This window comes from Neopsephotus bourkii, unplaced genomic scaffold (genome assembly GCF_033783945.1).
Source record: "Neopsephotus bourkii isolate Nb327-2 ecotype Australia unplaced genomic scaffold, CSIRO-AGI_Nbou_v1 NB_1792, whole genome shotgun sequence".
NCBI classification, from domain to species: domain Eukaryota; kingdom Metazoa; phylum Chordata; class Aves; order Psittaciformes; family Psittacidae; genus Neopsephotus; species Neopsephotus bourkii.
This window is the reverse complement of record NW_026902266.1, coordinates 5,685,902-5,701,707: the sequence shown is the minus strand read 5'-3', so window position 1 is coordinate 5,701,707 and position 15,806 is coordinate 5,685,902. Positions and strand designations below refer to the sequence as shown.

General features: G+C 41.6%; 1 protein-coding gene across 14 annotated transcripts in view; it reads right to left on the bottom strand.

Annotated features, from left to right (window-relative positions):
- The window catches only part of BRSK2 (BR serine/threonine kinase 2), a 327,161-nt gene that overhangs the window by 92,439 nt on the left and 218,916 nt on the right, over nt 1-15,806 (bottom strand). For all 14 annotated transcript variants that reach the window (XM_061342432.1, XM_061342434.1, XM_061342433.1 and 11 more), the window contains one exon: nt 4,111-4,251. In XM_061342432.1, coding sequence (XP_061198416.1) covers nt 4,111-4,251 — 141 coding nt within the window. The remainder of the gene's footprint in view (nt 1-4,110; nt 4,252-15,806) is intronic.

The following is a 15,806-nucleotide window of genomic DNA, read 5'->3' as shown; positions in this document are numbered from 1 at the left end:
ACCATCCCTGCAGAATACCATAGTATGCTCCTTATAAATGAAGCAAGCAAGGCAGAGCAGGAGTTATGAGGAGGGTGGCACTATCTGACAGAACATGGCACCTGGCATTCTTCAGCTTTCTCTTTTGCTTGAAGACACACCAGATTTTCCCCCAAAAGTGTGCTTCCTTTACTGACAGCGCTATGCAGCTTCTGCCTGCAGGAATATACCAGAGATTTTGGCACTACTGCTGTGAAATCTCGAAGCATTATTTTATAAGTAGACTGTCCCCCATCTGCACTGATGGGAAAAACACAAGGCAAAGTCAGACAAAGCTCTTATTCATTGTCTCAGACCTCTAAGTCACACCCCCCCATGCCTACGCATGCACATACAGACGCACTTCAGCAAGAGCCTTGTGCGTATTCAAGCAAGCACAGCTCCAGGCAATGAAAGGAGAAAGGCCCCTCATAATTGTCATTTATCAATATTCATAAAGAACCTGCCTTAACCCCTCTTGTGCATGCTTTGGAAAAAAACCCCACAAACCCACAAAATGAAACACAACCAAAATAAAAATAAAATGAAATAATCATCTCGCTGCTCATTACCGCAGGGGATTTCCTCTCCCTGTCACCAGTGCCTGCACAGTAATTGGCATTATCTGTTATCTCTGAAGCCATAATAAGGTTTGCCAAGGGGCATTTTCTGTAATCATATTTTTATTTGTCAGCTTGTGAGATACAGACACCAAATATGAGCTTGACCAAAGGAAAAACCCAACACACACAAAATGCGCTGGCCACCAATCCCAGCTCCTGCTGGTGATGTCACGCCCAGCCAATGAGGCGCCCGCCAGCTCCCCTCGCCAGGCTCAACCCTCAGTTGGTGCTGCAGCATTCCCTCGCTCCCCAGAAAAGAGACTTCCTGAGGGAAGCAAGGATCTGCGACCTACCCTAATATGTGCTCCTACATTGTTTCTGACAGAAATTCAGTCGGCATTGAATTAGCTGTTAATCTGGGGAACCCAGCTGAGACATCTTAAAGGCCTTGAATTTAGGAGAGCAGACATGCAGCATTAGGTAAATGGCAGCTTAGGAAAAAAACATCAGTTATGTCCAAAGAAAACTTCCCAGGCTACGATGGACTTACACTGATGTCCAAGGAACCCCAGGTTCCTCTGCCATCTCTTGCACCACCTCTGAGCATGTCTGCTCTGGGCACTGCAGCATGGTGCAGAGCCCTCAGAGCTAATACAGAGGAAGAGCTGGAACCAGAAGCAATAATGCTGCATCACCGATCTAAGCCAATGCTTGGCTCGCCAGCTCAGGGAAAGCAGCAAGGTAACACAGATACACTTTGCAGAATCCCATAAATACCTCTGGCATGGTGCTGTCTGCTTGCATTCACAGTTGTCTGTGGGTCCCTATCATGGCATAATGCTCTGTTTACAAGTCCTTAGAAAACCCTACAGTAGGTTACCTATAAGCTTTCCCCATGGCCAACCTGTACCACAAAACCCCATAAGTGACTCCAACTTGGAGTGAGGTACATCAGATATTCCCCCACTGTTTCTGTTAAATAAAGAACAGGAAGCTCAAACTTTTTCAAACCAACACACAGACTCAAGCTCCAAGCCTATTCTGCTTCCTTGTCTGAGCTGCTTTTTTGAGAACACCTCTCAGACACAGGGGATCCCTCCACACAATAGCAGCAGAAGCCTTTTACTGACAGGAGGATTAGGGAATCCTTTCTGATTCTTTGATCTGGGAATCCTGGTGCATCAAAACATATTCAGCAGTGAAAGCTGAATGTGGTTACATACTGAAAGCAAGCCAGACGTATTTCACAGTGTTTTGGGAGGTACAGGAAGAAGATGGGACAATAATATGTGGCTGGGGACACCAGGCTATCAATCTATTCTGCCAGTAGGTTAGAGGCACCCACACTTAGTCATTAACCAAAACAGAAGCCTTCATTTTTCAGCGTGGTCATAACTGGATAACCTGGATGATGAGATGATTTGTCATTTCTATGCCCCATGACAGGACAAGGTCAGGCTTCATTGCTTAGGAAAGCACATTAACTTTTATACTCACACACATGCACATACATATATTTATGCATGTTCTGATTTTCAAAAACGGTTTAATGATGACTGCCCAGAATACAACACAAAGTCTAATATAACACATACCACCCTGAGTGACCTGGCAGGAAGAAAAGCTAACTTACTCAGCACTAGATGCTAGTCCAGTGGGAGCTGGCAAGGAGACAGGGGACTTACTCCTAAATAAGACTACTGCCCACAGTCCAATATGTTTAACAGAGGAAAATGGATTCCCCAAGAGAAGCATACGCTCTGCCTTGGAAATTCCACATACCGTTAAACCTGCAGAAGTGCTTGCCTGTCTGACAGCCTCACCATTATCCTCACTCAGTTTATTAAAGCCTGTCATATCAAGAGGTATCCATCACAAGCCCAAAGGACTAGAATGCATGGGTACACATGCATGCTTTTGCAGAAAATTCTATCCCAGTGGAGTTTTGTATTTCTATGGAATATTCATTTGGAAGAGCAAATAATTTCTCTTCAGTTGTACTTCAACATTTTTGAGTCTTCTTGGACTGGGTCTCTAAGTGTTAAGCCAAGTAGGGAACAAAACATGTATGTATGCAATCCGCCAGCAGTTTCACTGCCCAGAGTGCATAAAAAATAACAGCTGTACAACCTACCAAGGATTATGCTGATTATAAGATGGTCTTATCACTCAATACAGCTGATTAGCAGGGAGGAAAATTGTGGAATTTGCAGAATAAAACTTGTCAGAGGTCTCTGCCAACAGAAAAAACTTAGATCCTCTAGTTAGGGTGTTCAACCTGCTCTCTCTGGGAATTTCTATGACTACTGTAACCCTGCCAGTGACAGTCAGGCATTGTCCTCAGGACCTTTTTCACCCAGATCCACCACCTTTGAACTGTCTCTTCTGCTAACAGTATGCTCTCTTTAATATATCCTCCGTAAAGGTTCTAATCTCCCTTTCTATTTATTAGAAATATGCTCTCTTTCATATTAGTATTTCCTGTTGAAATGATCCAGAGATGTAGAGGGAGAGAGCTGGAAAAGCAAGGTATATATTTAGGCATCCATTTTTACGGTGGCCATTTATGCCATGGGTGTCTGTCTGGTTTGTGACTTCTCAGCACAAAACTAGGGATACAGAAAATCACTGTATGGTTACTGAGAAGTAATCACACAGGGATCATATAAATCCAGCTACCACAGTATCTATCAGTGGCCTTCCACCAGAGAGAGGGAGTCTAAGGCTGCCTGTGGTTATGGAGAAGCAGCCACGCAGACACAGTGTTAACGGTGTCCCCCAGTCAATCTAACTGTGAGGAGCTACATTTCTGAGAAATAAGCAGTCACTTATGGATCAGCAGGTATGTAGAAACTCTTCTGCTCAGACTGATTATAACAACTTGATTTCAATATAATTTAAATTACTTAAATGCTGAAAATGAAGGAGAAACTCGTCCAATTTAAACCACCACCTGAAAGCACAGGTTAAACCACACTTGGTGGTTAAATCATATGATGGAGTAGCAACAGCAACCAGATCAATGAAATTCTTCCATACTGGAAAGGAAATTAAAGGCAGCAGTGACTCAAATGCCCAGAAGGGACTCAGTGAAGGTTGCCAAAAGCCAGCAGGTTTCCAAAAACTGAAGGAAGCCATAAAATTACTTTGCTGTATTTGTAATTGCCACAGGTTTCTTCAGGGATTCATTTTGATACAGTGTAAGTAATTCTTAGTTATTGGAAAGTGCCCCAAGAACGATGGAAATTAAATTGTTTTTCCTTCGTGGTTTTGGTTTTCCTGGTTAAAGCACTCCTTGTGAATGAATTCTCCTCTGGTGAGAAATGACGGACGATCTTCTCCATGAACAGTTTATCTGTGACTGGCGCACTGTCTCACAGATGGCCAAGAATTAAAACATACATCAGCACTTTAGACAATGCTTTTAATATCAGTTACTTAGTAGTAAGCAAAAGTATCAAGAAATAAGATTTGTTTATTCTGTGCTTTTATGTAACAGGTAATTCCTGTTAGAAATGGCTGTACTTACCATATTGAATGACTATGGCAGAAGTCTAAAGCAGAGATGATTTGTCGGAAAAACTTCCTGGCTTCTTTTGGTGTCAATCTTCCCTTTTTTACGAGATAGTCAAAGAGCTCCCCACCTGACACATGTTCTAGCACCAAATACCTAGAAAATAACAAAGCCAGGATTTTGTAAGCATATTATCATACAAACCCACTCACATTCACACAGTACATACAAACACCTCCATTTACATGAGGTCAAGGAGAATACTTCTGGGAAGACCAGAGGAAAAGGATCAGCATTTTAAAATCGGGAGTGATTAATGTCCTTAACAGAGATTCTGCAAACTTTAGACATGCCACTGCTGGACTCAGTACTCAATATAACAGTTAAAGAAAATCTGTAAGCCAAAGAGGACTCAAAAGACCAGGAGGGGAAGAAGAGAACAATCAGGTTTCAGATTTCACAGCAGCTTTTAAAGCTATAGCGGAGTAAAACTGTACTAGGAAGCCTCAGGTCCCTTAACCAACCTGACAGTTCCTTTATAAAACAGTTGTGTTGAAACCGTACTCCCATACTGTTTTGCCCTGGACACCTGAGAACCAGACAGATGTCTACAAACTAAAGGGAATTAAAAATAGTTAATAATTTAAAATATGAAATAATGAATTTATATAATTATATCAATTATGAAAATAAGAAATTTAATTACAAAAAACAGATAAACCCCCCCTACCTGTGTGCAGCCTATATAAGGGCCTCAGCTTCTGCTACTTAACAGCAGTGATTTGCTGAAGTATTTGCCCTCTGTTGGAACTCACATGAAAAATGCAACACCGAGTGAATAAAAGTGGCACAACAAGGATTTAGGAGCAACAGAGGAAACCCCAGACCTTGCACATGGCTCCTGGCAGTCATAGAGAGAAGAGTGAAATCATCTGGAAGGAAAGGACTTGCCATGGAGGAACCATCTTGTTGTAAGTAGTTGCGAATAGGGGTAATGAAAAGCAGCCAAGCAGAGGAAAACTTAATATAAATCTCTGGAAATGTTGCCTAATAGTAGGAATGAAATAGTTTCCCCAGGGAATTGGCAGGAACACCATCAACTGAAGCATTTAAAAATAAACCAGATGTAATATGGACTAAACAATAGGCTTTTATTGGCGAGAGGATTGCTTGAAACTTCCATGGACCTTTTCCATCTCTGCTGTGATTTTATGCTCTTCTGTCTCCTTGCTTGTTTGCCCAGCATATACTACTCTAATACAGAACGAAGTGCAGTAACATTATTTATTCAGTCTGAAATGAGAAGTGTAAACAACAAATTATTTTTACTGAAAAAAAAAAAGTACTTTGGCTCAGTTAGCTGGTTTAAACCCTGTAAGAGAGGCAGAAACCTGTACTCCCTCACTGCCTAACTCCTTTGAAGTGAGTTTCAGGGTTGTACAACAAAGCATGTAATCTGAAAGGTTGTTTCTGTAAAGCAGCAATGCAAGGCTGAACAGGGCATTCAAAACTTTGGCAGTTTGTTTAAGAGGCATCACCAGAAAAACTGCAAACAAAACTAGGTATTTTTCCAAAGTTTGAGTGTACTTCTCTGTCCCTTCCTCCCTATAGCACAGCAGACGAGGCTGAACTGTATGTGCAGTATGATCCCTATTTCTAAACGCTGTGCTTTACAGCAAGCTTGTTTTACTGCCAGTATTAATCCAACTCTTCAAATTTGAGTGGACAATGAAAATAATTAATCCAGGATACTGTCTTGTCTGTACCTCAAGCAGCATAATCTTGGAGGTAATTTCTGAATTTGAAATGGAAAGAGGAGAAAATTATTATAAATCTGGGGTTTAACTGTTCCTGTTTTCAATGTTTCCAAAAAGACAGAACAGTAGAAGGACTAAAAGCTTTTCTGAGGGAAGTAAAATTAGCTTAATGATAATGGCATTAGCTTTGAAGTTGCAGAAGTCAGACCCAAGCTCCTGGTCCATTATCAGCTCCTGTGTGACTTCCATGTGCCAGCTCCCAGCCAGTACAAGGAGAGCGCTGACTTACAGAAGTGCAGACCGTCTACTGAGTACACCTTGGTAATTTGAAGATTACCATTTATCTGCATTACATTTTTTTGAGCAAGACATTGAACTGCTTAGAAGAAGGCTGACATGAAGTAGCCATGGGCAATGGGGTGTTCACATTTTCAAGTCCAAATCCTTACTTTTCAAGCCTTGGCTAATAGACAGTCTGGTTAGAGGGTTTGGTCTATAATTCATTCTTCCTCTCATACTAGAGACAGATCTGGCTAACTATCTCATATGGCAGACCCAAGGCTGGCACATAATCAATCCTAAATTTCTCCTTGACAGCTCCCTCTTTCACTGAAGCTGGATACAGCAGTGCATCTTGCTCCCTAAAATTCAAACTTCTAGCTGCTTTCTTTTTCTATGAGGTATTTTACAAAGATGATTGCAGTTACAGGCATACAGAACACCCTCCACACTGGTTTCAAATGCACCGTTTTGGAAAATTACAGACCCAGCATTTCTGTCACCCACAGCAGGAACTGCAAAGCAATTTATTTTCATCAACTTCATCTTATTAAAAACACTCAACAAAAATGCACTGACACACTGTATGAAAAATAAAACAAATTGAAAGACAGGGAGCATTTATAAGGTTATTCATTTTTGCTTGCCACCTAGAAGCACCAGATATAATAATGGAAATGAACAGGGGAGAACATTTGAAAAAGATTTGTGTCTCTGACAAGTCAAGGGACAGAGAGAAGCACAGCAACAATGTATTCTGATACGACAAAAGCCCCCAACGTGACAGGAGTGAGAAGGACAACAAACACATTCCCCAGTGGTCAAGTGCAAGAAATAAATGCTGCAGGGATCATGCCACAAGTACTACATGGTTATGTTGCAGCTAGGATTTCTGAATTTGGATTTACAGCTGGTCACCCACCAACCCTATTCCCTCCAGTGTGATGCGGGGGTCTTTTAGGATAGCCCTGGACTAGGAGATTTTCGATAAAACAAGGGCATAATTCAGCACCTGCCTCCATCTCTGTGCAAGCCAATGCTTTGCTGGCACATTACATGGCACAGTGGTAGTACACATGTTATTTCCAAACAGGCCAACAAGAAGGGTTTAAAAATTTCCAAGTGTTGCATCAGTTCTATCACTGTAATGGCTTACACAATCCTCTGTAAATGCTGTATACTTGTAACTATCCATCTGTGTGTGTGTGCCTGAATGACTCCATAAAGGAAGAGAACACACATTCTGAAAAGCCAATCAGGAAAAGCAAAGAAAGAGCATTATTCCAGAAGCTGGAAGATAAGACATACAAAAGCCACATATTTCCTGAATCTGTGGCACAGAAGAGAATCCTGATCTCCTGAGTCCACATAAACATCTAAAATCCTTTACTTTAGCAAAGCCCTACAGGATTGAGAGTATGCCAGTACCAGCTCTTGGAGGATCCAGGAGAAGGTAAATAACACATAGCCTGTAGGGTAGAAAACCATTAAGCAGTATTTCCTCCAGTTTCCCCTTCCCTTTTATCTTGCTCAGATATGACAGGTTCTCATCTCACTCTGGTACTACTTTTCCCATTTATTCTAAGCAAGTGAGCGAATTCTAAAAATCCCAGACCAGTAAGCAGAACTAGTCTCCTATTACATTTGGAGATGAAAGTAACTTACAGGTGAATAAAGCTTTTTTTTTTTTTTAAACCCTGTCTACTTAAGATTGACTGCATCAGTCTTGCCACTGTAGGAAACCCTGCCCTGTAATAGTCACTGCAAGGAGGTTCAAGGAAAGGAAAGACCCAGCCTCTGGCTGGCAGCATGCACGCTACCTGCTGTGATAATACAGAGAGGAGCTATATTATGACAAAAGGCTCTGTAAGAGCACCTAGCTCTCACGTCTTGGAAGCTCTGGATACACACCAGCTCTTACAATCACCTCATTTCACATGAGAAGTATTGCAAGTATTAACCTCCTGATCTTTACTGATAGGCATATGTGAAGCAAAGTGATTTGCCCAGTAAAACAATATCAGAGCTGGGATTAGCACCTGTGGCCCCTTGAACATTCTACACCATGCTGTCCCCACCAACAATTTCCTCTCTGCCTGCTAGGGCAACTGGGAAAGCAAGAGAACATCAGGCTTCTGCAACTCAGTATGAAGACAAGTGTGAGTGGTGTTAAAAATAAATTCTTCATTACTTGTTTTCCTCACTAGATATATACTTTAAGAGGTTGCAAAAATTTTTTCAGGCCATTACTTGCTTTCATAAGGACACCAAAGCCCATGTCTTGTGTGATATCTCATGTCCCTGCTATAAGCCAAGACATGAAGCTAAAATTCTCTGGTTAAGTTTCAGAGCTTGAAGTAGACAAGACTTTGGTCTTTAAGGAGTCATATGCTTAACACAAGAATAATTTCATCTTGTGTTGAAGGAGCAGAGAGATTGTGTGCAGCACCATCCTATCTATTCCCTTTGCCACTTTTCCGTCTGCATCCCATCATCACCATCTCCCCAGTAAAAAAAAAATACAATTAAAAATATTAAAAAATTTATAAAATAAATATATAATAAAAAAGCACTAATAAGTTCCTAACCTCAAATGACCCACTACATACCCTATCAGAGATGTGCATGCAGTTTATGAAAGCAAGCTTAGAATAATCCTAAAGTCTTTTCTTTCTCTTTTTTTTTGTCCATTTTATTTTCTCTTTCAGGATCCAAACCAATAAAAAATAATGAAAACTAAGCAATATGGCAAAAGAGGGATGATTTCTGCATGTGAAAGAAAAGGAGTAGCCAACAGGCATGTGGAGAAATGTGGTCTTAAAATACCTTTGTGCCACTCAGATTCTGGCTATACCAGGAACCAGCACAGACTCCAGAACCCTCTAATGCTCAGTAGCTTCCCCATAGTCGACTGTGGCTTGTTCTGTAGCTTAGATTGGAAATGTAACAAAAAAGCACTGTGCCTCTCTTCCTCATTATTCCAACTTGCCTATACTCTGGGGATCACAAGATGTGACAGCCCACCAATTTCACATCATTCCTTTATCCTTCAAGCCATTCCAGTCTTTTTCAAATCCTGCATGTCAGTAGAACTCCTGTAAACACAGAGGGTGGTCCAATTCCCCCTATATCAAGAAATATCTGATGATCAGCAATTTTGTCTGTATTCACTCTGTCTTTTGATTGTAATCCAAATATACTAACTGATTGACAGGGCTGTAAAGATTTATGATGCCTCTACAAGAAGTTAAAAAAAAAAGCTGTGACTTTTTCCTCAAAACACACACAAACCCCTTGCAACATTTAGACACTCAGATAAAAAAAATCAGTAGGTTTTTACTTTTCTCCTGAATAAATGCAGACATTGTTTTTCACTCTAACGTCTTTGGTTGTCCTACCATCGGCTCAAACACAATTAAGTCTAAACCAGAACTCTTAGCCTCTCCACTCCCACTTTTTCCTTTTCTATGCCTAAGGACAACACTGCTTGTTTGGTTATGATCCAGGTTTGTAGTGTGGGTTTTCCTAACCACTCACATGGCTAAAATTTCATGCCTAAATTTAGCTAGATACCTTTTATCTAAAGTAATCCACCACCGTCTCTTTCACTTTGATAAACACATTTTTGCTCCAGTGCTGGCAACTCAAAATAGATCTCAGATCACCACTGCAATACAATTTTCTTAGCTTCTACCTTGACCATTCCTTCCACACCCCCACTGTCTCCTTATTTATACTGTATCTAACATGAACTAGCTGCCTTAATTTCTAGATACCTTGAAGGCCCTTCTGTAACCAACCTAGGAACTCTTCTTTGGCCTTTAAAGTTGACTTCTGTCTCTGACCAGTCTCCAAAGCCAGGTTCCACCATTCACTTGTTAAATATCGAGGCTCCCCCAACACTCCTGCTCCCCCTCCCCACCATACTTGGAAGAGCATCACTGATAGTGACAGAACTACAGCATAATTTTTCTTCAGCTTCTTCCTGAAGACTGTTCTCTGCTGTGATGCTTGACAACAGCTTCGACTTCCCCATCACTGGGTTTCCAACAGTTGCTTTCTGGTTTGGGTTGTAACCTGACTAGGGCATAGACTCTGCTTCTGTACCACTCTTGTCAAGTGCCAGCACAGCAAGGTCTTCTTCATGACCAGACTGCCTTTGCGCTACAATACTATGAAGACATCACTTAAAACAGCAAAAAGACACTTTTGGTGATGATTTCCCCTTCCTGTCTGGGGGGCTATGCTACAGCTTATTAAAGGGTGCCTTTGCCCAAGCCCTAGAAAGCTTAGAGAAGTAACTCACAGAGCTCTCATTAAGGCAAGGCAGCTACATGCTACCTCCAAATCAGGACTGTAGCAAAAGAAACAGGATGGCTCTGAGTAATACCTGGGAAAATACTGTTTAAGAAAGACTAGCTGGCACAGAGAACACCAGGAGCATGCATTATCAAATATTTATGGAAAATAAGAATCTCCCCTCAGAATAAAAAAATCAAGAAAAAACCCAAACAGACACACCATTTATGATCTGTTAAGAACAAGAAACTCTCTTTCAGTCATTAGTAAGAATGGTGTGAAATACTAAAGTTCTTGCTAGATGGGATTGCCCACAGCAGCCCATCACTATACATTCTAGTGTGGGTATGCAGATCCTGTTTTCTCAGCCTTATAGATGAAGACAGTTTATGAGACATTCACAGCTACACAAATTAGATCCTCTGGGGTCATACAAATGTATTTATTACTATAAAAGCATTTAGTGGATAGAGATCTTTAGATGAAAGTTTATACTGAAACATAAAGTATTTCAGGTAAGTATTATAAATAAAAAAAGAAAAAATAAGGGTAACAGGAAATGCCCTCTGGTGCTTTAGGAATGGTAGTCAATTCACACAGCTTGTTTTGGAATTGCTTTCTATCAAGGAACCAGTTAATAATCCATTTTTTACCTTACTTAAACCTAAACAAGCAGGCTGGCCTTCTACATAAGTCTGAGTGTCCCACTGTTACCATCACACACTGCTGGGTGATATTCCAGCGATTTTACTATGCCAGACTGGATATTCATGTGGCACTGGCTAGCTTTTAAGATGCACAACTTCAGGTTCCAGCAAGATATACAACTCTGGTGCAATTATATAGAAAGAGATACACACAAAGACAAGAAAAATCAGAATTCTTGCTTGCTTCCTCTATGCTCAAAGTTTACTGTTTTGTGATGCCTACAGGTAAGACATTTCATGCCACAAGACTTGGGGCAGCCATTTGTGCCTGCCACCAGTCTTGCTGAACTCTGAACCACCTCACACTAACCTACGATCCTCAGCAGATTATACATGAGAAACTAGCTACTCCTTTTGACCAATTCAGCAAATAGCTAGAAAACTCGTTACATTGCAAAGCTCTGGTGAATCAGCAAGGGAAATGTCTGGAACAGCAGACTGACAAAATAAAGCCTCCAGAAGAAAAAAGCCCTGGCCATTCTACTTCCATGCCACCACCCTATTTACAAAATGTCCTTCCATACATATCTATGAAGGCACATACATGTAGCAGGTGGAGGTTAAAAGCTGCCCAGCACCGAATGACATGTTGTAGTTCTGTGATGGTTTTTTTCACTGCACTGTTTTCTATCGATTAAATAATCTCTATCAGATATTAAACCCCTCGTTATTGGTGCAGCCTATAAATTATTCATAAGTTATATAAATTCTTGTGGCGGGCATGAATTTTTAAACCCTAATTTGGCACCAGGCCAGAAACTCTATTTATTTATTAATTTTTTTTAGTTTTCCTCACCTGCGAGAAAGCGTGCATGTGTTAGATTTTTCTTTCCCAAAAGACAATTTTAACTCTAGTCTCCATTGTTTGAATGGAGATTGTATTTGATTGCTTATTATGTTTCGACATGAACAGGTTGGGGATCTGGGGAAAAGCAAGGTAGTAAGAGATTATGCTGTTGCACTCTGTACCTTTGATTTATTGGGGATGAAAGGTGTTTTGAGCAGTGTCTTCACGGTGTGTAGTCATGCATGCCACAGTGCTGCAACAGCCATCCTACTTGGGAACATGATATGGAATGAATCCAGCCAGAGGGATCCTCAGTACAGGACATGCAGAGCTGAGACAATACCTATTAGCTCACTGCTGCAATTCTGCTAGTGACCATGTATTTTGGGCTTTTATTCTTCAGAGCTAAGTGGCCTTTCCCTTAGCAACTAGGGCCCAGGCACACAGCACTGCCTACTGAAGGCTGAAAGAGAAATACACTGCGGCTCTGGAGCTGCATCTCCCATTTGCCTATGCTCACATCACAGAACTGCCCTATGGGCCTGTTTTCTCCAAAGACCAGCATCACGGCCTGGATGGCATGCAAGTGCACATGGTTGGCAGTGAGCAGAAGATATAGTCAGGCTTTTGTGTAGGGCTTATTAAGATGGTGTTGCACAGGGAATAGTGTTAATCATCACCACCACCTCTGTGCAACCCCTGCTTTGTGCCAGACTGGCATCCCTCCTGCAAGCGGCGACACCTGTCCTAGGTGCAGCATCCCATCCCCTTCCCCTGGCCTCTAGCCAGCTCCTTGTCTCCAGTCCCATCCTGTACTCAAATCCTCATGCTTGCTGGCCCCACTCTTACAGCTGACTGGCTTCCCTTCTGCTGCACATACTTGGAAGTCATGATAGTACTAAACCAAGTCAACAGCAGTCAAAAAAGGGCCAAAGTAGCTGATTATTTTCCTTAATTCTAACCAAGGCTCAGGTGGAACACCATTTTGGCTTTCAATCCTATTCTATTTTCTTATCCTGTATCCACAGCATCTGACACCCCATAAGCACACAACCAAGAAGCATACCCACTATGAAAGTAACTTCCGGCACTGAGCTCTTTCTGAACCCTCCTTCTGCCTTTAGACAGGTTTCCCCACAGGTGGATCAAATGTCAAAGTCCTGGGACACCAACAACAGAACACAATCACAGAATCATAAAATCATAGAATAGTTAGAGATGGAAAGGACCTTAAGATCATCAAGTTCCAGCCCCCCTGCCATGGACAGGGACACCTCGCTCTAAACCATGTCACCCAAGGCTTTGTCCAACCTGAACACCGCCAGGGATGAAGCATTCAGAACTTCCTTGGGCAACCCATTCCAGTGCCTCACCACCCTCACAGTAAAGAACTTCTTCCTTATTTCCAATCTAAACTTCCCCTGTCTAAGTTTTAACCCGTTACCCCTTGTCCTATCACTACAGTCCCTAATGAAGAGTCCCTCCCCAGCATCCCTATAGTCCCCCTTCAGATACTGGAAGGCTGCTATGAGGTCTGCACACAAACAGTATAATAACCAATAAGAAGAACCCTTCTTTGTCTTTCTCAGATCCTATGGAACCTCATAGTTAGTTTTCAACAAAAATAAACAGAATTACAGGAAAACTCTGCAGGAGAGGAGTGGCAGCATCAGTTCTTATGCAGATACCACCAGAGTTGTAAGTCTTTAACTCCTGCTGTCATCTGATTCTGTAGAAGCCAGAAACATGAGCTGTGTACACGCAGGAGGACATTTTAATTTTGGTATCTGGCTCACTGGGAAGCACCTTCACCTCTGAAATCAGGAGGTGGTGTGTTGCGTACATTGCAATGAGGCTTGGGCACTTGACCAGTGATAGCACTGTACTGCTAGATGATGAGAAAGCGACTTGGAAGAAGAGCTGATGTACGCATGGCACATTTCAGAGAACAACAGTCTGATGTGCACTTACTTTCTCAAAACAGACTCTTGTTTAAAATGCTGATCAAGTTGGACAACACAGACGTTTAAAATCAACACCACCACAAAACTTTAAAAATTGAAATCTTAAATGTGAAGGTTTGAATACCAATACCATATATAGACAAATACCTGTATGATCCTACAAATAGAAATTTACACAAAAGGGAAAGGGAATTGAGAAATACTAATAACACCATCTGAAAGAAAAGGGCATGGAGTGGTCCTAGGATGTCTTCATTCTATCTCAGTTCTAATGCCTGCCAAACCCAAGACTGTTTAAACTAAAAAGATAATCAAACGAGATCAAATGGATAATGCCACCCCTGTTGGGAGTTCTGCAACAAAACTGTATCAGCTTTATCCTCTTTGGAAAAGGAAGGTCCATCTCCTGTGGACTATATGATGGCATTTAAGTTGACAATCTAACAGGTCCTCTAACAATAGGACAATTGCTTTCCTAAGATCAAAAGGAAAGCTGAATTTAATGCATAGAATGCAGTAAATATACGTATCAGAGACTGAAGAGTAAAGCATAAAGATTGCTTCCTAGAAAAAATATGAGACAACCACTTCACTCATGAAGGACTGGGTTTTGTACGTTTTCTCTTGTTTAATCCTCAACAAGTCTGCTAATGAGAACCTCCTCCTTATTCACAGTGGTAGTGCTGCTAACAGCATATGAATTCTGTCGTTGTCTCCAGTTGCAACACAAACTATCTAGGGCCAGTTCAGGAAAGACCTTTCCTACACTATTCCTATTCCTATGAAGATAGGCTGAGAAAGTTGGAGCTGTTCAGCCTGGAGAAGAGAAGGCTGCGTGGAGACCTCATAGCAGCCTTCCAGTGTCTGAAGGGGGCCTACAGGGATGCTGGAGAGGGACTCTTCATTAGGGACTGTAGCGATAGAACAAGGAGTAATGGGTTAAAACTTAGACAGGGGAAGTTTAGATTGGATATAAGGAGGAAATTATTTCCTGTTAGGGTGGTGAGGCACTGGAATAGGTTGCCCACGGAGGTTGTGAATGCTCCATCCCTGGCAGTGTTCAAGGCCAGGTTGGGCGAGGCCTTGGGTGATATGGTTTAGTGTGAGGTGTCCCTGTCCATGGCAGGGGGGCTGGAACTTCATAATCTTAAGGTCCTTTCCAACCCTAACTATTCTGTGATTCTACGATTCTACACACAGCACAGAGAAAAGAGGACCATCACCCAGGTTCACACAGTTCACTTGCAATGCAGAAACCATATGACCAAAGGAGTGCTTCCACTCCCATATGCATTACAGAACACACCAAACTTTATCGGCTTTGTTATTGCCTTGCTCATTCCCCTAGTTCATTTACAGTTCCCCAAAATTCTCAACTGACTGAACTTGGTTAGTCAAAATAACCAGTGCACACAAATTTTGGTACTTTATCAACCATTCCCTACTATGAACCAGCAATATCAGTTCTTAAATAACTCTGGGCTTACCCCATATCAGGCTACTTTTACTCATTCTTGATCTTTAAAATGGGAGGATGATTTCCCCTTCCTGGCTATTTTGTCTATTAACATTATATGATGAGAGAGAAGGAGGCATAGATTGTTTATAGCTATTTCTGAATCACCTATTAGCGTGTACTCCCAATCTTGCTTGAAGGCAGTCAGTGTGATTATACAACAAATATGAAATAATTCAACTGTCAGTAACATTACTAGTTTAGCCAACTTAATGTATATCTGAGGTGGTGTATCAGCACACATACAGAGAGCCACAGTGCAGCTGTGCTTGCCTCAATGCAGCTAGAACTGTAGGACACAGTCTTAAAGTAACAACTAAAAATGCTGGATAAAGAGCTGGAAGGCTTAGAGCTCATGGGTATCTCCATCTCTCTCCAACCATCTTGGTAGAGAAAACACCA